This window comes from Ovis canadensis, chromosome 21, assembly GCF_042477335.2.
Source record: "Ovis canadensis isolate MfBH-ARS-UI-01 breed Bighorn chromosome 21, ARS-UI_OviCan_v2, whole genome shotgun sequence".
Taxonomy (NCBI): Eukaryota; Metazoa; Chordata; class Mammalia; order Artiodactyla; family Bovidae; genus Ovis; species Ovis canadensis.
In genome coordinates this window covers 58,808,802-58,828,698 of record NC_091265.1, presented here as the reverse complement: position 1 = coordinate 58,828,698, position 19,897 = coordinate 58,808,802, and the positions used below count along the sequence as shown (strand labels likewise).

The window sequence follows — 19,897 nt, the reverse complement described above, 5'->3', positions numbered from 1 at the left end:
CCCCCTCCCTGAGAGCAATTAGCAAGCTAATGGGCCTCCCGCCGCAGGCGCCCTCCCCCCGTCCCTAGCCCGGGGAGGCCCGGCGCCTGCCGCCTCCTTTGAGGACCCAAGCACCCTGGCTTTGTAGAGCGAGCCCTGGAACAGCGCCCTTCTTGTTTCGCAGAACCCACTCCCAACCCCCACATCCCCAGCTCAGCCTGGAACCTGTCCCTGTGGGGCTCCCAACTGCAAACTGAGAAGGGGACAGCTGGTCGTTTTGCCTGGAGGGGTCAGAAGCCTCCTGGGTGTCCATGAACTAGGAGGGTTGAGGAGGGGCTCTGCCACGGCTGGCCCATAGCAGGTGCCCTGGAATCTGCGGCGTGCCAGGGACCTGAGCTGGAAGGCACATGGGCACTGAGATGGGTGGGGGCTGCAGCCCCTCCCGCAGGGCTTGGCTGGGGGGGCTCCTGCCTGGGGGCCCCTGTGGGAGCCCCTCCAATACAGAGGCAGTAGCAGCAGCAGGTTTAAAGTAGAACTCATCCAGAGGGGCCAGCCAAGTCACCTAGAAACCCAGAAAGAGACGGAGCTGTTTCTGGGGAAGGAGGGGTCAGTCAAGAAGGAGGCAGCCCTACAGGCTGCCTTTGCCCCAGGCTCTCAGACCCCCAAGGGGAACTCTGCCTGGCACTGGCCATCCTCAAAAATCCCCACCATGTTGGGCACCAACTCTAACCTAACAGATCTCCTAGCCTTTGGCCTAGGCCCTGTGGGTGCGATTATTATCTCAACTTGAGGCCCAGAGAGGGGAAAGGACTCACCCAAGGTCACACAGCTTGGTAGGAGGATTGCAGCCCTCTGTCTTGAAGGCTAGCTTCTGTCCTTTCTTCACTCCTTGCTCTTGAAGAGACAAAGAAAGCAGGACTGGACTTGTGATCCTTGTCCTCTCTTATCAGAGCAACAGAGCCGTACCCCTCAGAGACTCAGGGACCACGAGGTCTCACTGGGTAGCCATGCAGGGTAGAGATGGGCCTCTCCTCCCCCTAGCCTGGGTGCAGGTCTACCAGCCAAACCCAGTCTTTGTACTTCCGTCACCTTGCCCAGAAGCTGGAGGTTGTCAGAGGATGAAGTAGGCAAATGGGTATGAGATGATCCCTGGGTACTGGATATCTAAGGAAAGGACAGCAGATTGTGGAGATGCCAGGGAGCAGAGTGGAAAGGACATGGGTCAGCTCTGGGCCAGGGGGCCTGCCAGCCAGTGCCAGGGCCAGCAGGGCCTGGTGCCGTGGCCTGAGCTTAGGGGTAGAAGCTCTAGGCAGCAGCTTCTTGAAAAACAAGATGGGAGCCTGTTTCCTGGGCCTGAGGCCCTCCCCACCCACCGTGTCTCCGGAGGCCAGGGCAACCCCCATTAGAGGGCTTCTTCCTCCTTGCACACTTTCTTCCTGCCTTGGTAATGGTAATAGGGTTTCTCGGCAAGCCGTAATGGTGGAAGGAACGCAGTCTTTCCGGCCTCTACCCTTGATTAAGGGAGCCGTCTCAGCCACAGGACCCTCCCTAGGGCCTCTGCTTTAGGAAGTGCTGAAAGCAGCCTCAGCTGCTCTCTGGGGGAGAGGGGCCAGGACCCCAGGAGAGGTGGGGCTGGGGAGGCTACAGCCTGTGGCTGGAAGGATGAGGAGGACAGGAGGCTAAGGGCTGGGATATGGTCTTGGAGCACCGACCTCAGCCACAAATCACCAGAAGTCAGCGGAATCAGCCCCTTTGAAGAGGCTCAGGGTAGGTAGGTGACTGGCCCAGGGCCTCTCAGCCTAGGGCAGAGGCAGGATTTGCACCCAGTTATTCCACTCCAAGATTTTGTGCTAGGCGGTCAAGCCTCCAAGGCAGCTGCAAGCCATCATGGCCCTCTATGCTAACATAGAGTAGGTGGCCATGGGGAGGGACTGGACAGATAGGGGAGTCAGCCTGAGGAATCTGGGAGTGTCCTGGGGGTGGCACAGAAAGTGGAGAGAGGGATTCAGGAAGAGCAGCCCTGGCTCTGTCTTCCCTGTTCAGCCTAGAGACCCCTCAGGGGACACCATGAAATTTGGAAATGTCAGGAGACCTTCACACTAGCCTTGAGGGGAGGAGGGACAGGAAGATCACTGCTCAGGGTCATAGCATCTGGAGGGACAGAGCTGGGACTGGTCCCCAAGTCTTCACCACCTATAGGTTTCATTCTCACAGCAAACTATAATATTATAGCCTCCCTTTTTACTGCAAGCCTCCCCTACCCCCACCACCCCCAGGCCTGAATCAGTGCTCCAGTTTAAAAAGAGCAAACCCACCCCAATGGGGTAAGGTGGGGCATGGTGGGGAATTTGGATCTGGTAAATGGCTTCGCCCATCAGGTCAAGTTCAGAGTCAGAAGCCAGGCTGGGGATGGGACTTTCTTAGAAAGGGTGGGTCCTGCCTAAACCACAGGAGAAGGGTCAGCCCTTCCCTGGCCCCTGAGGCTGGCTGAAGAGAGACTAAGGCCTGAGGGGGGCTGGGGAGGGAGAAGGTATCAGCCTATCACTGAGCCACATGAGTCATGTGCCCCCTGCTCAGGCCTTCAGGGAGAAGCCCACTGGCATGAGTCCTACCACCACCACCACCACACACGCCATTCTCAGCCACTGCCTTCTCCTTGTCTGTACTCTCCAACCTCAAGGTAAGCCTAAAGTCCTGGGCTTCGGTGTGTGTGCAACTGCTGTCTCTGGGGTCGCAGAGTCAGCACGACTGAAGCGACTTAGCAGCAGCAGCAGCAGCATCACGCCAGCTGTATGAACCTGGACCAGTGTCAACCTCTGTCTGAACCCCATCTGCTGCAGAGGGTGTCTCTGGCATCCAGAGGGGCTTGGACTTAGTGTCTCTAGGACCTGGAGACTCTGCTTGGGACTGCAGAGGGTGAGCCTGTCCTCTGTGTTCTGTGGAAGCATCTGAAACAGAGTTGCACAATCTTGTGAGGCAGAAGGAGCAGTGACTTTGTGTCAGGGGGCCTGCGTAGACAAGCTGAGCTCCATTGCTGTCTGGGTGTGTGACTTAACCTCTGTGGTGCAATCACTGAAACTTCCACGTCCTCTCCTATTTAATCTTTGCCACAACCTTCGGAGGAAATGGAGGCACACAGGAAGCCTTTCATTCGGTCATTTGTTCAACCAATTAAACACCAACTATGAGGCTGACCTAGGTGCTGAGAGTTCAGCAAGGCAGCTAATTTGCCAGATCCATGTGGTCTGAAGCTGAGCGGGTCCACTCAATCATGGGTATCAGCAGTAAACAAGGGCCAGACAGGTCTCAGCCTCACAGAACTCATAGCTGAGAAATGCGAGGCGGACAATGAACCAGTGAATGAGAGACACTATTTAAAAATATAAAAAATCAAACTGGCTGCGGGAACAAGGCACAGGGTCTACTAAAGAGAGGTGGGTCCGGTAAGGTCCTTGTGAGATCTGAAGGATAGAGGAAGCAGTAGGGCTGGGATCTACCGGAGAGCTTTGAGGTGCCCTCACGCTAGAACCGACTATGGGGAACTCGTATTAGGGTCAGCAGTTATTATTATCTTTATTATCCTGAGTACTGGCTCCTCCACTTCCCAGTTCTTTAAGCCTCAGTTTGCACACAAGAGATTGCGGGGTGCAGAAGACCGCGCCCTGTGGAGACCAGCCCTACGAGGGCGCTCCGAACAAGTTTTCCCCGCCCGGGCTCCGCTGCGGGGGAGGGGCGGCCATGCGGGGCAGGACTCTGTGAACTACATTTCCCACAATCCCAGCCTCAACCGCCATCTTGGCCGGTGGGCGGTGGCTGCCTGGGGTCTGGCCCTTCAGGGCGCTCGGCCGTCTCGGCTCACCCCCAACCTAGGCCTCCATCATGGGGTGCGCGGAACCCCAAGGAGGGGGGCGTCCAGTGACCTAGGCAGCGCCTGTCCGTCTTCTCCACCCCTCCACCCCCGGGAGCCCGGTCCACGTGTCTGTCAGCGCGAAGACGCCTCTTGTCCCCCGCTGGCCGAGGGCCGGAGGACCCAGAAGGGAGGGGGGTGGCGCTCCCAGGTCTCCTCCTCGGACCTCTGTCCTGTATACAGTGCCCATTCCCCTCCATTCTCAGGCGGCCCCTGTTTTCCTCCACTGAGGACAGAAGACTAGGTTCCCCATTGGAGCGCAAATCCTCGCACCGGGTGCTTAGAACGCCTAGGGGTAGGGCAGGAAGGTGAAAAGGGAGAGAGGACAGCTAGGCCCAAACCTCGAAGAACTAGATCCTCCCCTATCCCCTGTCCGGGGGCGGGGTAGGGGTGAGGGGCAAGCCGCAGGACTGGCCCTTTAAGGGGGTGTGGTCGGGGGGGCGGGGGAAGCGATCCAGACAGAGAAAGCGGCTTCGGCTGCGGCGGCTCGGGCGGCGGCCGCGGGGGACAAAGGGCGGGCGGATCGGTGGGGAGGGGGCGGGGCGCGGCCAGGCCAGGCCCGGGGGCTCCGCATGCTGCAGCTGCCCCCGGGCACCCCCGCCGCCGCCCTCGCCGCGGAGCCGCGCGGAGCTGAGCTCACGAGCTAACCCGAGCCAGCGGCCCGGAGCCAGCCGGCGGGCGTCCGGGAGGCGGCGGCGCAGGGAGGGGCCCGACGCGCGCACGTGGCCCCGGCGGCCGCCATGGCGGACAGCGGCCCCGCGGGGGGCGCGGCGTTGGCGGCCCCGGCCCCCGGACCGGGGAGTGGCGGCCCAGGGCCCCGCGTCTACTTTCAGAGCCCCCCTGGGGCTGCAGGCGAGGGCCCGGGCGGCGCGGACGACGAGGGCCCAGTGAGGCGCCAAGGGAAGGTCACGGTCAAGTACGACCGCAAGGAGCTACGGAAGCGCCTCAACCTGGAGGAGTGGATCCTGGAGCAGCTCACTCGCCTCTACGACTGCCAGGTGTGTCCCCCACCCTGCGCCGACACCCTAAAACCGGTTCCGATTCGGGCCTCCTGGAAACCCCACCTTGAGCCCGCCTGTCACCCGGAGTCAGTGGGCACCCTGCTTAAGCGCGCTCCTCTGCTCTCTGTGCTCCCCGCCCCCCATGTATGCTCTTTCTTGTCTGATCTAAGTCACTTCTTTCTTATTCGCTGCCTTGGACAAGAGACCTGGGACTAGTCTAGGCTGGCTGGGGAAGGAGAGCTACCTATTGCTTGCTAGCCTAGACCAATTTAAGGCACTAGCCAACCCAGTTTTTGGGGTTTATGTGTCTTGCCTGTTTCTAATGGGCTAATTTGGAGTCCATCTTGGCATGGGGGGCAAGCTAGCCCACTCTCTGGGTTCTGGTTCTCCACCCTGTGACTCTTTCCTTGCTCAAGTGGTGACTCAGGCCCCGGGGGCCAGGGTGGAGGAGTGGGCTTGCCCTGTGCTGCCTACCCTAGCCCAGCCCTGGAATGCAGTTGGCTCCAGACAGGAGAGATGCTTCCTCGGGGAGGAGGGGTGGCAGGCACCCCCTCCCTCGGCAAAGCATGGGCTCTTTGTTTCCCCTTTACCAGGCCTGGGTCCTTCCCACTGACCCCTCACCCTTCACTTCCTCCCCACTCCTGGGAAGCTGTGACAGGTGTTTGGGGGAGGGGAAGGGGGCTGTGATGAGTTGGGGCAGCTGGCCCCATTTGTGCTCTGGTTGAGATGGGGGGCATGGAAGTTGGGGAGACACATCTGCAGGGTTCCCAGGCTAGGATCCCCACCCCTAGCCGTCTGGCACCCAGGGTGCCCAACTGGCAGGGACAGGAAGCTCCCCCCCACATTGGGCAGTTTGCCTTGGCACAGGCCTGATCTGTTTTCTTCCTCGGAGCAGCTGCCGCTGTCTGCTGGGCAAAGAGGGCTGGCTCCCGTCTGCAGTAGGGCAGGGGCCTCAGCCAGAGCCCCTCTCTCCCAACTCAGGCCCTTGTCTCTCCCTCCTCCCCCACCCCACCCCAGGAAGAGGAGATCCCAGAGCTGGAAATCGATGTGGATGAACTCCTGGACATGGAGAGCGATGATACCCGGGCTGCCAGGGTCAAGGTAAGAGGGCCTGGAGGGCAGCAGGGCCAGGTCAGGGGAGCAGAGGCTTGAGGGCTGCAGGGAGGCAGTCTGCCCATTGTTGGGTCGGCAAGCCCCCCTTGATCTTCGGCAGTCAGCTCTGTGATCTTCCTGGACTCAGCTTCAGCCTCCACCAAATGGGGCCAGTGGTACTTGCCAAGCTGTTCAGTAGCCGTGGCATCTCCAGTGCCTTGAAAGAGGGAGTGGGTGAATTCTAAGTCCGTGTTGCAGAGACTCAGTTATCCTTTCTCCCCATGCCCCACTAGGAGCTGCTGGTTGACTGTTACAAACCCACTGAGGTAAGAAGTTGTTTCCCCAGAGGGTGGGGTGAGGAGCCTAGGGTCCTGTCCTCCTGGGGTCTGGTCTCCTTAATGTCCTCCCTCCCTCCAGGCCTTCATCTCTGGCCTGCTGGACAAGATCCGGGGCATGCAGAAGCTGAGCACACCCCAGAAGAAGTAAGGGTCCTCGACCCAGCTGAACGGTGGCTCCACAGGACAATCGCTGCCCGCTGACCTCGTAGCAACAGCAATACCAGGGGGCCCTGCGGCCAGGCCTGGTGCCACGAGCAGGGCTCCCCGTGCCCCTGGCCCAGGGGCCTCTTCCCTGCCCCCTCAGTTTTCCATTTTTGGGGTTTTTTATTATTATTAAACTGATGGGACTTTTTGTGTTTTTATATTGACTGCGGCGCGGGCCCTTTAATAAAGCTAGGATACGCCTTTGGTGCAGTTCACAGGCTCGCCTGGTCTCTTTTAGGGGGGACACACTGCTCTCCAACTGCTGCCAGCTCAGCTTCTCCCCAGGTGACCGCAGGCCTTCCTGAGGGCCACGTAGCCATGGCGATAGCCCAGTGCTGGCTCCCAGACTAGGAGCTGGAAGTGGCTGGGGAGCTGGGGAGGAGCCATGCTACTGCCGGCAGGCAGGAATACTCTTTTACCTTCTGGACAAGGGCCACCATACCACCCAGGGCTTGGCCATTGTGACCTCCATGCTACTGAGCCTACTACACCCTAAGGTTCTGTAGCCTGGAAAGGAGAGTGAAGGATGGGAGGGGGCCGAGGGAGAGAGGAGGCTGAAGCTGCGGTTTCTAAGTCTCTCAGGGCCCACAAAGAAACACAGGCTCACTTCATGGGTTTTAAGTTTTTTTTTTCTTTAAACAGTCTGGTCCCTGATGGGGGCCTCTCCACCGCCCCTCTCCAATTTGGCTACAGTTCTGAACGTCGCTCGATTTTGAGCAGTTCCACCTCGAACACCAAGGTTGCACCACCTGCAGGGGAGAGGTGGGAGCAGAATGAGAACTAGGGCCACCTGGAGATGGAATGGATGAAGCAGATGGGGAGGGGGGCAGAAAGGTCTATTACCTGGAATCTTTGGGGGCGCTCCCCGCTCTCCATACCCTGCCAAGATAACACAAAGAAACAGAATGAGCTGTGGACAGGCAGAGTGAGGTGTTCTGCAGACATCCAGGCTGACGCTAAGCCTCTACCCATCCTAGCACTAGGCCAGAAATGGAGATGGGAAAAAAAAGCAAGGGAAAGTTAGTCGTTCAGTCGTGTTTGACTCTTTGCAATCCCATGAACTGTACCCTGCCAGGCTCCTCTGTCCATGGAATTCTCCAGGCCAGAATACTGGAGAGGGTTGCCAATTCCTTCTCCAGGGGATCTTCCCAACCCAGGGACTGAACCTGGGTCTCCTGCATTGCAGGCATCTTCTCTACCATTTGAGCCACCAGGGAGATGGGAGGGGGCTTGCAAAAGGTCAGAGAGTTGGCACCAGAGCCAAGTGTCCCAGTGGTCTTGCCCTGTCCTCACTGCTGGACAAGGCTAGACTTGGAAATGGCATGGATTGAATGAATAGAGTGGAGATGGATGCAGAGACTAAATCAGCCTTCACCCTTACATGGATAATACACCCTGAACGCCCTATCCCCACTCCGAAAGAGCCTCTTACCCAGCTCTGATGGAATCACCAGCTTCCGCTTTTCCCCCTCACACATCCTGCAGGATAATACACATTCAGCATGTGGTAACAACCAGGCTCCTTGCTCCCTCCCCCCAACCCTGGGGCTTGCCTCCCAGGGTTTACCTCCTGGACCACAGCCATGGCCCCACGACTCACCCTAGCAGCCCCTGGTCCCAGCCCTTGATGACCTGGCCTGTGCCCAAGGAGAAGACAAAGGGCTGGTTCTGGGGCAGGCTGCTGTCAAACTCTGTTCCATCTTCTAGTTTCCCCTGTGAGACCATGGGAAGGCCAGTGAGGAGGGCGGTCTGCTCTGACACCCCCACCCCCAGTGCTCTTCCCATCAAGGTGGCACCCCACAGCTTTGGTGGCCACAGTCCTAGCAGGAGACAGAACGTTGGGCAGCTCACAGTACACTGTCACTGCTTGCTGATGCCAACCCGGGAGTAGACAGTGAAAAGCAAGACAGAACCATGCACAGCAGATAAGAAGACTTGCCCAAGAGATCCACCTTTTGGCAGAGAAACTTGGCTCCCGGTTCCTTTCAGGTCCCCAAAAGCCCCGCCCCCCAAAGCTCCACCCCTTCACCCACCGTATAGTGCATGTGCAGGACGTCCCCTTTCCGCGATTTGATGGGACAGTGGTCTACCCGTTTCTTGACTCCGATCTGCAGCTTCCGTTTGCCCTCGGTCCCTGTGGCCGTGACCAGGGCGCTCAGGCAGATGGACAGTACTGTCAAGACCCAGCTCAGCCTCATCTCTCTGTGGGAACAGACCCCGACCAACCAACCGGGGGAGAGGAACGGGAGGGCATGGAATACCGGCAGGTACCCGGAGGATTCCACCCCACCGTGGACCCTGCCTGCCCCTGGGGATCCCCTTGTTCGGGATCACCGCCCCCTCCCCCAGGCTCCACGGCCACACTTACCAGTCCAGTGAGAAGGGGGCTTGCCCGAGGACCCCAGCAGCGGGGAGAGGGGGTCAGGGGAGGCCACAGCAGCCAGGGTCCCGCCCCTTTGCTCACCCCCTGCCCTTCCGTCCCTCCCGATTCCCAGCTCTGCTCTTCAATTCCCACCCGTCCCCTTCCGCAAAGTCCAGACCCTATCTGGCTGCAGAGCGGTTGCCCCGACCGGGCGACCCCATTCACGCCACACCCAGTTGCCTCCCACCCAGCACACCCACACATCTGCGGCTGCCGCAGGGGGTCGGCCCCGAGGCACCCACACGTCGCCACTGGGTGGCTCCGGGGAGCTCTTGTCCTCCGGGGGTACCCCCCAGGCTGGCCCTGTGCCTCCGCCCGAGGCGCCGCCCCAACTCTGAGCCCTCGGGGGCCTGCGGGGCACCCAGACTGGTCCCGTGTCGGGTGGCCGCCGAGCCCGCTCCACCCACACCACCTCTCCCGGGGGAGTTCTAGGCCTACCGCGTCCCCAGGCACGGCCACCGCGGAGACCGCCCCCGCGTGGAAGCCCCGGGCCATTACCTGGGCCTACCCCTTCGCTAGGCTCCTTGGCCCCACCTTTTAGAGGGTGCGGTTCCGCCCCCGACCCTGTAGCTCCGCCCCCGACAGAACTAGACCCCTTTTCCTGGACCGTAGCCGCGCCACTCACCGGCTGAAGCCCCGCCCCCAGCGCCTGGGTTCCTTCTTCCTCGGCCTCCAAACCCGAGGCTCCTCCTTCCGCCTCTTCTAGCTCCTCCTCCAAGGGCCAGTCTCCACCCCGCACCGGTCCTGGCCCCGCCCCCAGGCCTCGAGCCCCGCCTCCCACCGGCACCAGCTGAGAGGTTCCACCCGCTGCCGTTCGACTTCCCGCCCCAACTCCCGGAGCCCCGCCCCGTGAGGCGTGAGAACCCTCCCCCTGCGGCATCCCCGGACAGCGCGGAGCCCCCCAACAGTCAAATTCCTCGTGACCTATCCCTCGTTGACACTCGGAGCCCCAGCCCGCTCCTGCCCCGCCTGATCCAGCCTTCCCTCTTGTACCCCGGCTCCCCCCAGCCCGGGCTGTGGCCCCCGCTCACCTCCTCGCCGCGCCCCCGGAGTCAACCCCAGTCGTGCCGCCGTCTCTGCGCAGGCGCGTCATCGTCGCCACCAGACCTGGCCACGCCGCCCGCCCTCATTGGACCGTGCAAAACCCGCGGCCAGACGCCCACTGGGGTGGTTTCTTCCCTAGCCACGCCCCTTCTGCACCATGTGACCTATACGTCACGTCCGGTGGCTTTGTAGTCCTTAAGGTGAGGTGAAGTGACTTCCGAAAGGACCGAAGGCACTTCCGTTTGAGGTGAAATTAAGGTCAAGCGGGCGCGGGTTCCCGGAGGGGGTCTCGAGACGCCATTTTATGTCGCCCCCAGCTTGACGCTCCTGATTGCCCTTGGGCCTCTTCTGACCCATAGTCCTCAGTTGCTGTGGAGAGCCTAGCTTCAGAGTGAGCCTTGGGTTTGACTCCTGGGTCTGCCACTCATTGACTGTGTGACCTTGAACAAGCTTCTTGGCCTGGTGACTCTTGGGCTTGATAACATCCACCCCACAGGGCCCCTGTGGGAGTCCCCCAGTAATGTGCACAGCTAGGCCCACAGCAAATGCTCTTAGCTTTTTTCTCTTCCAGCATCCAGGCCTGCTCCTACCCGCGGCACAGTAACCCTGGGTCATGACTGTAGCGGTCTGACTGGGTCCATTCCCCATACAGACTTATTTCCAGTCACTTCAGCACCCAGGAATAAACGTGTGTGCTTAGTTGCTCAGTTGTGTCCGACTCTTTGTGACCCCGTGGACTATCGCCCACCAGGCTCCTCTGTCCATGGGATTTCCCAGGCAAGAATACTGGAGTGGGATGCCATTTCCTACTTAAAGGGATCTAACCTGCACCTCCTGCGTTGGCAGGTGGATTCTTTATCACCGATACACCTGGGAAGTCCCACTGAAGTAATGAACCTGCAGTTGTGCTTAGTGGCTCAGTCATGTCCGACTCTTTGTGACCTCATGGACTGCAGCCCGCCAGGCTCCTTGGTCCATGGGGATTCTCCAGGCAAGAACACTGGAGTGGGTTGCCATGCCCTCCTCCAGGGGATCTTCCCAGGGATTGAACCCAGGTCTCCCACCTTGCAGGCAGACTAAACCTGCAATTGAGAGGCAGCGAAACCTAAGTTTAATGTCAGGGAGACGGATGATCTGAGGCCAAATCCTCAGGTCAATCAGCTTTTCCGAGTTTATCTCCTCAACTGAAGAAGGAAGATAATCCCAACACTGACCTCAGAATTGAGGGCTAGGTGAGAAGACGCACATGAAGCACATGCTCATTGGACAAGCTAAATGGGTTTGGGAGGTAGTAGCTAACGGCCCTAACCCTCATCTGTCTCACTCTAATTGAACTCTCACACTTTTGGTAACAGCATAGCTGAGAAAATGATTTGAATGTAGCAATCACTTGTCAGAAACCGTCTCTTCTGGTTTAACGCCACTCTTGGTTTGAGCCTAACAAGATCACTACCCCTTCCTCTATGACTTCAGAGAAGGCCTCCATTAGGTAGCTGCTTTGGGTTAAACTCTGCCCTGAATGTTCTGCCCTGATGGGGCAAAGTACAGGTACCCAAGGTTGCCTTTCAGTTCACCCCCTCCCCTCACCACTGAGCCCTACGGGCACTAGAGGGTGCAAGCAGAAAGCTGACCACTGAGTTTGGGCTGGGTCAGATAAACGTCAGGAGAATACCAAGTAGAGCATGGGGAGGGAAGCCCAAGGTGCAAGGGAGGCAAGAGTGAAGACTGCAGTTGAAAAAATTTGGAGTTAAGCTACATGAAGCAAAAAGTTGCAAACAGAGTGTAGCCTGGTAGGGAAGATGAGTGTTCTTTTCTATTACATTACTCTTAACTTTCTTGGCACCCAAGGGCCCAGACCACAATGATCATCTGCTCCCTCTGTGTGAACGTGAGGCTCAGGATGAGGGGCAGTGACAGCTGAGGGCATTCGGCAGAGCTGAGTCCCACCTCAAGCTCACTGGCCATCTCCTTCCAGAAAGGAACCCTTGTGATGGACACAGGGGCAGGACCCATTAGCGCAACATGAAAGTGAAGGATGCACGTTTCTGTCACTGTGACCTGTTGTGGGGAGGTCTTTGGACCTCATCTCCTCCAAGCTCCGTGTCTAGGAGGCAGAACAACACAGACATTCATGTCCAAACCAGCCAGCCTGGACAGTGACAGACAGTGACACAGGCAGGGACAGTTCCTTCCATCTCTTTTATCAGGACTGGGGTTCACAGTTCCTGCGCTGAAGCCCAACTCCCACATTTTTGTAGCGGATCGGGGTCTTCTTAGTGAGCGGACAGAGGAGCCAGCTGTTAGATGCTCACTTGTACAAGGTGGTTAAAATCTGAGTCGGGACCCCATTCTCTTCCAGGTTGGTATGTGACCCCCTTGGTCTCCTCATCCAACTCTGTCCACATTGTTGGATGGCAGCCTTGGGGAGACAAGGGACAGCTGGAAGGCCCTCCGAGAGGCCCAGGTCCCAGAGGAGCTTCTGCCCAGGCTGAGGTCTTGGGGACTGGACGGTTCTCACCAGGCTGCGCTCCTGCCCTCTCTGGGGGGAGGGCTGTGAGGCTAGGGGCCCCACTGAGTCTGAAAAGCAGTTTGTCACCTTCGCAGCTTCCGGCACCTGAGAAGGGAAGAAGGGGTCTGTTCATGCTGGCACCAAAGCTCAGCCCATTTCTCTAGACGCACCCGTGTGTTACCCTCTGTGAACCCCATCCTCCCCTAACACTCCTGAGAAGCCCCAGCTGGCCCGGCCCACACAATGCCACCCCATGACCCCGCTGTGGAAGGGAGGAGTGGTGAGAAGTGCCTTGGACGAGGCTGGACCAGGGTTCCACTACATCTCCTGGCCTCCTGGAGCCCGTAAGGTAGAGCATCAACGTCTGCTATAGGTGTTTCTGAGATGGTTCAGAGCCGGAAGGCTGTCTTCCCATTGCCACTCCTGGCGATGTTACCTCTTCCAGGACATCTCTAGCCTCTCAAAGACAATGTCAGGTACCGCTCACCACAGCCCTTGACATCCTCTGTTGGCATCACATGTCTGACTCCTGCATTAGAACAGGAGCCCTGTTTTTGCTGACCCCAGTGCCAACTAGGTGCTGGGTCAATATTTGTTCAACCCGGTCAAAGCTTCCCTTTCCCTGGCTCTTCTCCCACTGGCTGGCTCACCTGGACCTGCTCCAGGAAGGGCCTGGACACCACTCCCGACTCCTCACCTGCAGGTGTCTGGGTTGAGCTCTAAGCCCCGCCCTTGACAACGGAGGAAGCTGCGGCGTCGGCAGCGGCAGTGGCAGGTCCGGGGGTCAGGGCGCTGGCGGCGCTGGGGGCAGCGTGGGCAGAGGGGCCTGGGGCTGGAGTGGGATGGGTGATGTCAGCTGGGGAGGGTGCTCCAGGGGCAGGGTCCCAGCCCGGAACAGAGCGGGGCTGGGGACGGTGGTGGGGAGTGGAAGCCCTAGGAGGAGAAGCAACATGTCTCGGGTGGGAAGGAAGTCTTCCCAGGGGCTGGGGTCAGGGAACAGCACAGAGTCCTGGGGAGCAGAGAAAAAGGGGAGGAGGGTGGGGACAGACCGGGGGAGAAGAAGGAGGGGAGGGGACCACAGCTTCCTGACACACCCTAACACCCCCTGCCCCAGCCACATGTGACTTTCTGGGCACGGAGCCTGGGCTCCAACCCCAGCCCAGCAAGAGCCCGAGACTCACCTGTCTGGCTTCACAGCACTCTCTCGTTTTTTTGGTCTGAAAAGTAAGAGAGACGGACAGAGACAAGGACAGAGAGGATCAGGAAGCCCAGCATTCTCCACTCTCTCGCCCTCGATCCCAGGCCTGCCTGGCTCCACCCTCGGAAACCTTGTCCCCGCTGCGGTGCACCGCCACACCCAGCGCCCCCCAAGCCTGATCTCTGCGAACTCCGAGGTGGGGCCTCCCTGGCACCTGCATTCGCACTGGCTGTGTTCTTCCAGGGACATCTCCCCCAGCTGACTGCTTGGGTACTGGATCATGAGGATCTGGGCTCAGGAGAACAGGGAGAGACACAGTGAGAGAGGGCTGGAGGGGTGAGAACACCTTGCCCACTGCCCAGGGCTCTGGCCGCCACCCCCTCACTCCCCAGAATGCCAGCATCCAGCCAGGCACACTCCCCCGGCCCCCTACCTGCATTCGGACTTGGTGCTGCCCAGTGGGCACGCACTCCAGGCCATCGTCAGGGCAGCAGCCGCCACAGCGCTGCACTGTCACACAGCTGGGCACCAGTTGCTTGGCCACAGTGCCCATGAGCTCCATGTTCAGGGGCACCACCACCTCCCGCGGCTGGCAGGTGGCACGAGCATACACGTCTATCCATGACACCACTAGGGGTAGATGCGTAAGGGTTAAGTGGCCCCAGGGTTTCCCGCAGCTGCCCCCTGGCTCCTACCCCTGCGTCCAGAAGCTGTTCTCCTTAGTTCCCCCGTCACAGCCACCCTCCCCTAGCCCCTGCTTCTGCCCACCCAATCTGTCTTCCTTGCCCTGTTCATCCAGATGCCAGGCATCCCACTGCCTCAATCTGCTCTTCTGTGAAATGGGCAGAATTAAAGAGTTTGCATCTTCCAGAGAGGCTGTGATTACACAAGATGAGAAATACATGGAGTCTGCAATCAGGGCTGGAAGCAAATGTTCTGAGCGCCAGCTGGTGCAAAGTTCTGTTACTATTACCTTTCTTCTGGTGACCAGGGGCATCAGGCTGGGAGACGGGAGCCTGTAGGAGAGAAGAAACCTAGACCAAGATGCACTCCAGGAAAGGCTGGCAATGTCTTTCTCCCCAGGGCTCTGCCCTTGCAGTCAGGAGACTTCAACTCCCCTCTGACAGTTTTCTGAACTGCTCTGTTCCTGGGGTCACTCTAACTTTACCTGACCTCTCCACACTACCTGGGACCTGCCCCGGCTACTACCCACCAGGCCCACTCTGGCAGCAGCCTCGAATCTCCAAGCCTGGGGTCCGGGCTAGTTCTCCAGGCTCCAGATCAGGAAGGGGCACAGTGGGCGCCGAACCTCGTCCGCCAGGCACCGAGGCGGCCCCGCCCCCGGCTGCGCCCAGGGGACGGGGTGGGGCGGGGGAGTGGCCCCGGAGTCGGGCGGGCGGGCGAGGAGGGACTCCTCCCGGGGGATGCCCGGGCTGGGCTCCCGAGACGCCCCCGTGGATCCCCAAGAACCCCGCGTCTTCCCACTTCCGCCAACCTTGAGAGAGGGCACGGCGCGCGGGCGGGATGTCGCGGACGCACGTACCTGGGCGGGGGCCAGCTGCAGGAGCACGGCGAGCAGCAGGCGGCGGAGCAGGGGGCTCATGGTGCCCGCGGGGGCCGCGCGCCGGGGGCGCCCGCATCGCCCTAGCCGGGCGGCGCGGGAGGCGGCGGCAGCCAGAGCCCCATGGCGCGGGCCCGGGCGCGGAGGGCGGGGGCCGGGCGCGGGGGGCGGCTCCTCCGCGGCCCCCTCCCGAGCCCTGGGCGCAGGCAGCGCAACGCAACGCAGCGGCGGCGGCGGCGGCGGCGGCCGGAGGAGCCGAGCGGGCGGGCGGCCGGTGGTGGCGGCGGGCGGCGGGGACGGCGGGGGCGGCGGGGGGCCGGGCCCGGGCTGGCGGGCGGGCGGCTCATGTGACCCAGACACGCGCTCCCCACCGGGCCGCGGGGCGGGGGCGGGGCGGGGGAGGGGGGGCGAGGCCGCCGGCGGGGCCCGCCCCCTCCGCACACACACACCCCCCCGCCCCACTCCTCCCGCCGCTGCAGGGGAAAGGGGATGCACCGCCCAGGGGGCCGGGCTCCCGGGTTGCCGCCACCAAAGCCCGGAGGGCGGGGCCGGGGCGGGGGGCGCTGGGCCTGTAGGAGGGAGCCAGACGAGAGCTCTGAGAATCACTTTATTGCACGCGTTTTGGGGCGTGGGGCGTCCCATAAGGGGGCACCCTGCAGGCCCCATCCAAGGAGAGCTCTCCAAGGTGAGCCGCTCAGGGGCCCGGGGGCACGATCCCGGGGCCTTGGGGCGGCCCGGGTGGTGGCTGCAGCTGCTGCCTCTGCCGCTGCTCCTGCAGGAGTCTGGCTCTGTTGGCCCTGCAGGAAGAGCACCTGGGTGGTCGGGACTGGGATCCTGGGAGGTGGTGCCGGCACAGGGAAGGGAGGGCAGGAAAGAGCTAGGACAGACCTGGCCCGGGCCCGAGTGTCGTTGTAGATGGCTGTGATGATCCTATCCTTCTCATCCATGAAGCTACGATGCAACTGCTCCAGCTTCCTGCAAAGGGGTTACAAAGAACACTGGGACCCCCAATCTCTGCTGTCCCCCAAGTCTCACTCCCCTCCCCTCCACTCCAGAGTCGCATAGCTTTACACCTGTGGGGACCGCAGCCGAACTGCCCGTGCTAGGTGAGGAGACGGGCACAGAGTGGTCGGGACTTGTCCAGGGTGACCCAGGTCCCTGACTGTCATGACAGCAGCTCTGAACGTCAGAGAGGTCCTTGAAGGAGACTAGAAAGGTTTGTTCTAACTCGACCACTGAACTAGGCACACTGCTAGCAGTAGGCACTGGCCTTTAGGTGTCTCTACTGTTGAAGCTCAGTGGCATGGCATGCGTGAGAGGGTGGCAGGAACGAATGAGGGCAGTTGCTGGCAAGGCCCAGCTCGACCCGTTTCCTTCTTGTGCAGGCTTTCCAGTTGGCTCCAGCACTCTGGCGATCAGCACCAAAGATTTAAATTCAAATGATAAAAAACTGAAGTGACACGAGCTCTTAGTGCACAGCTGCCTTTGCCAAGTCAGAAGGGGGCTCTGGAGGAGACCAATTTCATGCAGTTCTTGGCTTGGGACACACAAGGGTGCAGGTCACAGGGGTGGTGGGGTTAGGTGGCTGACAGGGCTTCGCCCACCCTCCTGCCCCCTGCCCGTCTCCCTAGGGAGACACGCACCTGAAGGCGACGTAGTGCAGGCCCATCCCGGCCAGCATGATCAGGAGGCAGTACCCTAGCACTCGCCGGTTGTGTTTGTGCTGCTGCTGCCTGGACTCTGGCCCCTGAGGCCTCACTTTATGAAACTGGGCCCAGTATTGTTCATTGGGGGGGGCCCCAGAACTGCTTGGAGGAAGAAGGGACAGTGTAAGGACGAGCCCATCCAGACAGGCCTCCTGGCTCCTGCTCCCCAGCCTTGTCTCACCCCGCCACTCCCTTCATCTCTCTTTTCACGCCCCTTCCTGGGACTCATCCTGATAATGTCCATACCCAAGGGCTCACCACTTGGGGGTGGTGAGCTGGGGGCTGCACTACTGTACCTGTGTGCCTGGTGAGCAGACCTGGGGTGGGCTGCGGTTCCTGGAGACTTTGGGGAAGCTGCCGAGCGGAGCTGGTGGTCATAGCTGCGGCGGCTCTGCTCACGGCTCAGCACTTGGTATGCTTCACTCAGCTCCACAAAGCGACTGTGCAGGGCTGGGTTCCCGGGGTCCCGGTCAGGGTGCAGCTGGGGTAGAGCAAGACTCCCCTCATCTCTCTTTCCATGCCCCTTCCCAGGACCCATCCTGATAATGTCCACCCCCAAGGGCTCATGTCCTTCCTAGAGGCCCTGCCTGGGGAGTGACCCTCACTCTCAGGCCTGCCCATCCCTGTAAACCACCACAGTCAGGAAGCACAGACTTCTGCCTCCTCCCCTTGTATAAGTCCTTCTCAACCTGCTGCCTGGCTCTCACTGTAAGTCCTGGATCCAACTTTCTCAAGAGCAGGCAGGCCAAGAGAACCAAGCCCAGCCCATCAGACAGGCCTCCTGGCTCCTGCCCCCCAGCCTTTCCTCCCATGTGGGCAGATCTCTCCCTGTGGGGCACCTCCCCGTCCCTGTGAATGCTGAGGGAATGTGCACCAGCCAGCGTGAGCTTCTCAGCCCCGTTTCTGAGAATTTGAAGCATACCCCATCTGGCTCAGACTTCCCTTCCCCCTCTCCACTTAAAACCACTGGTACCTCTTTGGACTTGGAGAAGAAAGCTCGTTTAACTTCTTCAGCGCTGGCACCAGGCTGCACTCCCAAGAGTTCGTAGTAGTTACTGGGGCCAGACCTGTGGAGAGAGGCCCAATCCTGCCAGGGCTAAGGAAGACACAGGGATACCCCTTCCCTACCCACTTGGGCCACCCTTTGACTCAGCATTCTGGTGCTCAGGGTTGAGCCAGGTACCAAGGATAGTCTGTAAATCATCCCTCCCTATTTGAGTGTTCCAGGTATGGGGCAGATCAAAATGTCTCCAAGTGTAGTTTTCAGACTCCTTGCATCAGAAACACCTGAAAATTATATTTTGTTTTTGGTTTTGATCATGTTTTTTAAAATAAATTCTTGGGACTTCCCTGGCAGTCCAGTAGCGACGACTCAGGGCTTCCACCGCAAGGAGCCTGAGTTCCATCCCTGGTCAGGGGAACTAAGATCCCGCATGCCCTGCAGTGCACCCAAAAGAAAAAAAGAAAATTCTTGAGCCCCACCTCATTCCTGCAAATCAGAATCTCCAAGTAGGGCCCAGGAATCTGCAATTTTGTAAGCGCCACCCCCCACCCCCAGCGCCGCCCCCTGCAGCCCTCCTGTGTTATGCACAGTGATGCTTAACAACACCTGAGTTGTAGGAAGGGCACTGGGTTTGACTTGGGTTCAAAATTTTGGATCTGTATGACCTTGGGGGTTATTCCTTAATCTCTGATACTGTGTCTTCAGCAGTGAAGGTGAGAGTAACCCGACAAATCTGTAAGGCGCCTGACACAGAGCTTCCCTAGCACCTAGCGAAGCGCCTAGAATCGGGCGGGCCAGCAACAAGAACCTAATGAACGACCGGGCCCGATCCCGGGGGCCCGACTCACCGCTGCCGGGCGGCCGCTGCGAAGAACCACATGGGAGGGTTGAGGGGCCACAGCCGGCATAGGCGCAGGGGCAGCATGGCGGCAGGAGGGCAGCTGGTAAAAAGAGACCACAAAGAGGAGAGGGATGGGACCCCCTGAATCGGAGGGAATGGGGAGCGGGGTGTACTGGCCCTGTTTAGACGCGAACGAAAACTGAAGCAAGCCCGGGGGGCTCAGGGGCGTTTGGAGCCTCCTTGCTGAAGACCAGACCTGGTTCTGGCCCCGTCCCCGCCTCTGCCCCGTGCGTCCAAGGACGCCCTCTACTTTCGTCTGGGTGTCTGGACCACTAGCCCGGGACGCGGAGACCCCCTCCCCACCCTGGGAGTATTGGGGGGGCGGGTGCAGGAGGAGCCACACCAAGCCCCGCCCTCATTGCACTCACGGACTCCGCCGCGGCCGCCGTTTCCTGCTCTTACCCAGGCCCCGCCCCCGCACTCTTATTGGCTTAGACACCCAGACACGCCCACAGACCAGAAGGGGCGTCCCTGCGGCGAAGCCCCGCCCCCGAGCGCCTATTGGCGTTTGATGCCTCGCCCAGGCCGGAGGGCTTGCAGAGAGGCGCCGGTGCCCACCCGGGAGCCGGCGGGACTGGTCCTGCTCTGAGTGAGGCTTTCAGCTCAGCCTCTGTTGATCACTCCTTCGGACGTAACTGTTACTCCACTCTGCACCGAGACGCATTTCACAAAGCAGTTTCCACCCCGTAAAGTGAAGTGTGAAAATAAGTCGCTCAGTCGTGTCCGACTCATCGCGACCCCGCGCGTAGCCCGCTAGGCTCCTCTGTCCATAGGACTGTCCAGGCAAGAATAGCCATTTCCTTCTCCAGGGGATCTACCCGGCCCAAGGATCAAATCCGGGTCTCCTGCATTGCAGGCAGATTCGGGAAACCCTTCCACCCCATAGTCAGCCTGGAACCTCACTGGAACCTGGCAAAGGGGCACGGCCCTCAGCTTGCAGAGGGGAAAACTGAGGCTGGGCCTTTTTTTAACCCAAGTCACTTGTCCTGTCTCTCTCATCCACCTTGGGCTCTCCCAGTGGCCCCCTCTGTC

General features: G+C 60.2%; 4 protein-coding genes across 12 annotated transcripts; 1 reads left to right on the top strand and 3 right to left on the bottom strand.

Annotated features, from left to right (window-relative positions):
* Positions 1 to 2,919: 2,919 nt before the first annotated feature.
* Positions 2,920 to 6,736, top strand: PPP1R14B (protein phosphatase 1 regulatory inhibitor subunit 14B). The gene is made up of 4 exons (XM_069566139.1): positions 2,920 to 4,884; positions 5,905 to 5,988; positions 6,273 to 6,305; positions 6,397 to 6,736. Exons 1-4 carry the CDS (start codon positions 4,627 to 4,629, stop codon positions 6,463 to 6,465), a joined length of 444 nt encoding a protein of 147 aa, XP_069422240.1. The 5' UTR covers positions 2,920 to 4,626; the 3' UTR covers positions 6,466 to 6,736.
* Positions 6,737 to 7,132: 396 nt separating this feature from the next.
* On the bottom strand, positions 7,133 to 11,429 carry FKBP2 (FKBP prolyl isomerase 2). 6 transcript variants are annotated; one of them, XM_069566133.1, is made up of 6 exons: positions 9,975 to 11,429; positions 8,555 to 8,723; positions 8,122 to 8,234; positions 7,954 to 8,000; positions 7,365 to 7,400; positions 7,133 to 7,270 (listed from the first exon to the last, which is right to left on the bottom strand). In XM_069566133.1, the coding sequence occupies exons 1-6, from the start codon at positions 10,034 to 10,036 to the stop codon at positions 7,209 to 7,211; spliced, it is 489 nt and encodes a 162-aa protein (XP_069422234.1). In that variant the 5' UTR covers positions 10,037 to 11,429; the 3' UTR covers positions 7,133 to 7,208. The 6 variants fall into 6 exon arrangements, with proteins under 6 accessions (XP_069422234.1, XP_069422236.1, XP_069422238.1 ...); XM_069566135.1 differs by having other exon boundaries at positions 8,890 to 10,104; XM_069566137.1 differs by having other exon boundaries at positions 9,569 to 9,983.
* A 738-nt stretch (positions 11,430 to 12,167) lies between these two features.
* On the bottom strand, positions 12,168 to 19,332 carry VEGFB (vascular endothelial growth factor B). 4 transcript variants are annotated; one of them, XM_069566110.1, is made up of 13 exons: positions 19,234 to 19,332; positions 18,813 to 18,905; positions 17,935 to 18,028; positions 17,258 to 17,442; positions 16,899 to 17,060; positions 16,144 to 16,230; positions 15,238 to 16,052; positions 14,668 to 14,710; positions 14,128 to 14,324; positions 13,909 to 13,982; positions 13,678 to 13,713; positions 13,194 to 13,429; positions 12,168 to 12,601 (listed from the first exon to the last, which is right to left on the bottom strand). In XM_069566110.1, exons 6-12 carry the CDS (start codon positions 16,196 to 16,198, stop codon positions 13,216 to 13,218), a joined length of 1,434 nt encoding a protein of 477 aa, XP_069422211.1. In that variant the 5' UTR covers positions 16,199 to 16,230; positions 16,899 to 17,060; positions 17,258 to 17,442; positions 17,935 to 18,028; positions 18,813 to 18,905; positions 19,234 to 19,332; the 3' UTR covers positions 12,168 to 12,601; positions 13,194 to 13,215. The 4 variants fall into 4 exon arrangements, with proteins under 4 accessions (XP_069422211.1, XP_069422214.1, XP_069422213.1 ...); XM_069566113.1 differs by having other exon boundaries at positions 13,194 to 13,328; XM_069566112.1 differs by having other exon boundaries at positions 16,899 to 17,063; positions 19,234 to 19,293.
* On the bottom strand, positions 16,883 to 18,889 carry DNAJC4 (DnaJ heat shock protein family (Hsp40) member C4). Its single transcript, XM_069565370.1, has 4 exons — positions 18,813 to 18,889; positions 17,935 to 18,028; positions 17,258 to 17,442; positions 16,883 to 17,060 (listed from the first exon to the last, which is right to left on the bottom strand). The coding sequence occupies exons 1-4, from the start codon at positions 18,887 to 18,889 to the stop codon at positions 16,883 to 16,885; spliced, it is 534 nt and encodes a 177-aa protein (XP_069421471.1).
* Positions 19,333 to 19,897: the final 565 nt, after the last annotated feature.